At 34.3% G+C, this 6,000-nt stretch overlaps 1 protein-coding gene across 2 annotated transcripts in view; it reads left to right on the forward strand.

Moving 5' to 3' along the window:
* Positions 1–5,563, forward strand: part of LOC136029170 (uncharacterized) — a 125,666-nt gene extending 120,103 nt beyond the window's left edge. For both annotated transcript variants that reach the window (XM_065707282.1, XM_065707281.1), the window contains exon 4: positions 5,174–5,563. In XM_065707282.1, the coding sequence (XP_065563354.1) occupies positions 5,174–5,493 (320 nt within the window). In that variant the 3' untranslated portion in view covers positions 5,494–5,563. The remainder of the gene's footprint in view (positions 1–5,173) is intronic.
* Positions 5,564–6,000: the final 437 nt, after the last annotated feature.

Genomic DNA, 6,000 nt, shown 5'->3' on the forward strand with positions numbered 1-6,000 from the left:
TTTATTAATTTTTTAAACAAAACCAATCAAAATATTAAACTAGCCATTTTATTCAGCATAGTTAAATGGTCTAGTAGCAATGTCTCTAAGGATTTTCGGTTTGTCAACCCACCACAATTATTTTAATAGTCCATTATACTTTAAAGCTAAATTCTCCTTGAAAAATAAATAAAAATGCACTGTGTGTATGCTGGTTTCCAATAAGACCCCTAAACAATATCGCAAGAACGACTGAGGGTAATAAGTTGAAGCTTTCAGGGCTGCTACTATTACTACTCCTGCTCTTACAATATAACCAAACAAAAAGAGTGTAAGCTTTGCTGTCAAAGATCTTACTTGCAATTTTTGGGAATAATATCAGTTTTCATTATCCTGGTCAACTTGAGAATATGTAAAACTGAATTAAAGAATAGCATACATATCTAGAATTTCAAAAGGGTGTATTTTGTTAAAAATTTGTTGAAAAATTTTCTCCAACATACAAATAGCAAGTCAAGCTAGGGATTCTTATAGAAAAAAAAGTTTAAAACATTTTTTGGTTTTTCCATGAAAAAGTTTATGTCAATAACAAACGAACAGAAATTAATTGAAAAAGCATGTCCTATAAAGTTTTTCAAAGTGAAGTAAAGAACTCTATTAAAATAAAGATAAGCAAAAAATGTTAAATTATCTTCCCAGCACAAAACTACCTCAGAGCACCAACAATAAATAAATCAAACAGTTCGGGGTAACGAACTATAGTAAGGAGCGACCCGGCTCAATAGTAACCAAAACTCTAAAAAATGGAATTTTGATACCAATACCTACATCAAAAGAATTGCATTTTAGTGCTGGTTTTAAATATATAAGTTTCATCAAGTTTAGTCCTTACCCATCAAAAGTTACGAGCCTGCGAAAATTTGCGCTATTTTAGAAAATAGGGGTAAACGCCCCCTAGAAGTCATAGCATCTTAACGAAAATCACACCATCAGATTCAGCGTCTTAGAGAACCCTACTGTAGAAGTTTCAAGCTCCTATCTACAAAAATGTGGAATTTTGTATTTTTTGCCAGAGGGCAGATCACGGATGCGTGTTCATTTTTTTTTTTTTTTTTTTTCCAGGGGTGATCGTATCGACCCAGTTGTCCTAGAATGTTGTAAGAGGGCTCATTCTAACGGAAATAAATAGTTCTAGTGTCCTTTTTGAGTGACCAAAAAAATTGGAGGGCACCTAGGCCCCCTCCCACGCTCATTATTTTACCAAAGTCAACGGATCAAAATTCTGAGATAGCCATTTTATTCAGCGTAGTCAAAAAACCTTGTAACTATGTCTTTGGGGACGACTTACTCCCCCAGAGTCCCCGTGGGAGGGGCAACAAGTTACAAACTTTGACCAGTTCTTACATATAGTAATGGTTATTGGGAAGTGTACAGGTGTTTTCATTTATCATGGGGGAAGAAAATCTCCATGAAGGGAGCGCAGGATTTACTAGCATTATTTAAAAAAAAAACAATGAAAAAATAAATATGAAAAAGTTCTTTCAGCTGGAAGTAAGGAACAGCATTAAAACTTAGAACAAACAGAAATTATTACCCATTTGGAGGGCTCACCTCCTTCTAATACCTCGCTCTTTACGCTAAAGTATTTTTAGTAATTTCAACTATTTATTCTACGGCTTTTGTGATTCTTGGGTCATTCTTAATGAATTGGGACAAAATTTAAGCTTTAGTGTAAAGAGCGAGGATCTGACAAGGGGGAGAACCCCCTCATATATGTAATAAAAATATGAGAATACAAAAGTTCTTTACGTAAGCTAATTTATAAGTTACGTAAATCTTTTACTAATAAAAATATTCGTAAAAAATTAAAAGTTCTAGTTGCCTTTTTAATTAACCAAAAAATCGGAGGGCAACTAGGCTTCCTCCCCCGCTCTTTTTTTCTCAAAATCATTCGATCAAAATTATGAGAAAGCCATTTAGCAAAAAAAAAAATATGCAAATTTCGTTTTAATTATTCCTCTGCGGAGAGCCAAAATCAAAACATGGATTGATTCAAAAACGTTCAGAAACTAAATAAAAAAACAATTTTTTTTTAACTGAAAGTAAGGAGCGACATTAAAACTTAAAACGAACAGAAATAACTTCGTATATGAAAGAGGCTGCTTCCTCATCAACGCCCCGCTCTTTACGCTAAAGATTTTTACTGTTTTGAAAAGAAGAATTGAGAGAAAGAGTCAAACTTTAGCGTAAAGAGCGGGGCATTGGTGAGGAAGTAGCCTCTTTCATATACGAAGTAATTTCTGTTCGTTTTAAGTTTTAATGTCGCTCCTTACTTTCAGTTAAAAAAAAACTTGTTTTTTTTTATTTAATAAAACACAAAACGAACAGAACTTACAATAAATAATTGAGTCAAACTCAATACAACCAGAATTTAAAATGATGAGGGCTGACACCTCCCATACATTCCGAAGACAAGTACATAATTTACACTTTACTGAAAAAGTATGTTCAAATACATATACTGATTTTTATTTCTTTAAGTCTAAATAATTTTTAATATATTAAATTTAAAATTCAAAATGTAGAATATGCATTTTGTTCAATAAATATTTCAATCAGAAATACCTAAGGACTAGGATTTCAGTACCACAATTTTAGAGTTAAGGTGATTAATGATTCAAAAGTGTAGAGTAAACATTGTTGCTCATAGTTTTTATCCCAATATAAAAAAAACAACAAGTTCTTTCAGCTGAAAGTAGGGAGGGATATTAAAATTTAAAATGAACAGAAATTATTCTGTATATGTAAGAGGCTGTCCCCTCCTTAACTTCCCGCTCTTTCCACTAAAGTTTGACTCTTAGTCACAATTTTTTTTTTGAAAACAATAAAAAAAACTTTAGCTAAGGAGAGGGACGTTAAGGAGGGGACAGCCCCTCTCATACACCGAATAATTTCTGTTCGTTTTAAGTGTTAGTGTCGCTCCTTACCTTCAGTTGAAAAAATGTGTTTTTTATTTAATTTCTGAGCGTTTTTTAAATTAATATATGTTTTGATTTTGTTTGTTGGTGCACTGGATTTGGGATCCTTTGTCTGAAAAGACGCGGGTTCGAATCCCAGTGTACCCAATTGTTCGGTTTGGGACGGGAGTCAGTGGCGTGACTCTGTAAGCTTAGCCAGAGTCGACCCAGGTTTAAATGGGTACCTGGAGAAATCTGGGGAAGGTAAACAGGAAGGGTGTGCGAAAGCACATGATGGTTGGCCCCCAACCCCCCATTGCACTTCCTGGCTGAAGGGCCAAGAAACGGAGATCAGCACCGCCGGTAGGGACTGTAAAGTCTAATGCCGTATCCTTTACCTTTTTTTTTACCTTTGATTTTGGCTCACCGCGCATGAAAAACTTAAACGAAATTTGCATATTAGTTTTTTTGGCTAATTGGCTTTCTCATAGTTTTGATTGGACAATTTTGATATAAAAAGAGGTGGGGAGGATGCCTAGCTGTCTTCCAATGTTTGGTTACTTCAAATTGCAACTAGAACTTTGTTTGCGAACGTCTTTATTAGTAATAAATATACGTAACTTATGAAATAACTAACGTAGTGAACTTCTATATTTTTATATTTTTATTACGTATATGAGAGGATTTGCTTCCTCGTCAATACCTTGCTCTTTACACTAAAACTTAAATTTTGTCCCAATTCTTTAAGAATGACCCCTGAATCACAAATGGTGTAGAATAAATAGTTGCAATTACTAAAAATACTTTAGGTTAAAGAGCAAGGTATTGAGGAGGAGACGAACACCCATATATACGTAATAATTTATGTTAGTTTTAAGTTTTAATGCTGCTCTTTACTTTCAGGTGAAATTTTTTTTTTATTTATTTTCACATTGTTTTTCTTAAATAATTCTAGAAAATCTTGCACCCCTTCAAGGAAATTTTCTTCCTTCATGATAAATTCCTCCATGTAAAGATACTCCCACTTAACTCCCTCCCTCTGAGCCACACCCACGTCCAACGCGAAGAAGTACCTCTGAAAACGTTTGTGCACTTCCCAATAACCATTACTGTATGTAAACAATGGTCAAAGTTTTTAACTTGCAGCCCCTCCCTCAGGGACTCTGGGGGATTAAGTCGTCCCTAAAACATAATTATTGTTATTCGACTATGTTGAACAAAATAAATATCTCAAAATCTTGATCTAGTGAAATTGGAAAAAATGAGCGTGGGAGGGGCCTAGGTGCCCTCCATGAGCCTCCTTGTGACATTCTAGGACCACTGGATCGGTACGATCACCCGTGGAAAAAAAACATGCATCATCTGTCTAAAAATTACAAAATTTCACATTGTTGTATATAGGATCGTGAAACTTCGACAGTAGCCTAGAGTTTTCTGATACACTGAATCTGATGGAGTGATTTTTGTTAAGATCCTATGACTTTTAGGGGGTGTTTCCCCCTATTTTTTAAAATAAGCCAAATTTTCACAGGCTCGCGACTTTTGAGGAGTAAGACTAAAATTGATGAATTTTATATATTTAAAATTAGAATAAAAATAAAATTCTTTCGATGTAACTATTGGTATCAAAATTCAGTTTTTTAGAGTTTCGGCTACTATTCAGCCGGGTCGCTCTTTACCACAGTTCGTTACCACGTTACCACGAACTGCTTGGAAAGAGGAAATCTAGCCAAATACTACTTTATGTCTAGATCATAAGGAGCCCCTACTCGACACCTACAAGGCGACTTCAGTAAAAACCCTTGCTAAGTCGCGTTTTAGTGGAATGTTTAAGACCTAATTTTTCAGTTTTGTAGTGTTGATAACAAAGTTTTACGTTTCAATAACGAAAGGAGATAATAAGAAAGGACAGAAAAGGAGCAATATTAATATCCCAAACTGAGACTAATATGACATTTTTATTTACTGTATATATTTAAACACTCTACTTTTACAACTTTCATTACCTTTATACTATTAGTGGATACAGCTTCCTCAAAACTGTAGTTCCTTATCCTGAGTATCTCTGGAAAAAGAAAATAAGAGAATTAAGTCCCCTTTTCATTTTAGATCTTAAAGGCACACCGGACTGCAAAATATTAGTTTTTGAAATAAACTTTCCAGAAAACGTTTTATAACCCAGCCATTTGGCCAATAATCTTGTTAAAACTTACCACTTTGAATTGTTTTTGTTATAGGCATGTTTATTCGTGTTACTGAGACTGAATTTTGGGGAGAAAAATGCTATCTAGATGGGATAACTGCAAAACAGTCCAAGGATCTACAGGCTATGCTTTCGCTACTCCATCCAGGTCAGATTCAAATCATGCAAGCTGGTATTCGTAATCCATGCGTCTGGCAGGTTAAAGGCATGACAGCTTTACAATTGATGTCTTTTTTCAAGGAGCAGTATGAAGCCAAAATCGTTGCTCACAGTTCCAATGTACAGCAAGTTCCAGATATCACGAGGGTAGCCAGTGGGATAACAATCTGGACTTTGGAGAGTTTGAAAATATAAGTATGTGTTGATATGACCATAAGCTTAAAATTAATAAATGTATTATTTGAGAATTAAAATATAAAAATAACTTTGTTAATTAGACCGTAATTAGCGTGATGACACAAAAACATTAAATAATTTTCTGAGTTATTTCGGAGTCAATCAATAAAACATGACTAACAATAATCTTTAAAAAAATTGGTGATAACTACTGAAACAAAAACATCAGAATATAAAATCGTTTATTATTGAATAATTAAACTGGGATATGAGAGTTTAAAACGTAAAAACTTGTGAACTGGGATTCAGTAGGTAACTGCGAAAGAAGAGTTTACAACAGAAAAACTAGTGAGGGGGCTCCAGTCTCAAAGGGGACCCGCCCCCTTAAAATCTCGGTCTGGACATTTTTTGGAAACTTCTCCAAGACACAGATGCTTGTAACGTAATAGGAAATTTTTTCTTCAAGGTGTAATTGCTTCTTACGCAGTAGGGTATTGTTTACTTATGCAAATATTTCTTTGGATG

The sequence above is a fragment of the Artemia franciscana genome, chromosome 7 (assembly GCF_032884065.1).
Source record: "Artemia franciscana chromosome 7, ASM3288406v1, whole genome shotgun sequence".
Classification (NCBI taxonomy): Eukaryota; Metazoa; Arthropoda; class Branchiopoda; order Anostraca; family Artemiidae; genus Artemia; species Artemia franciscana.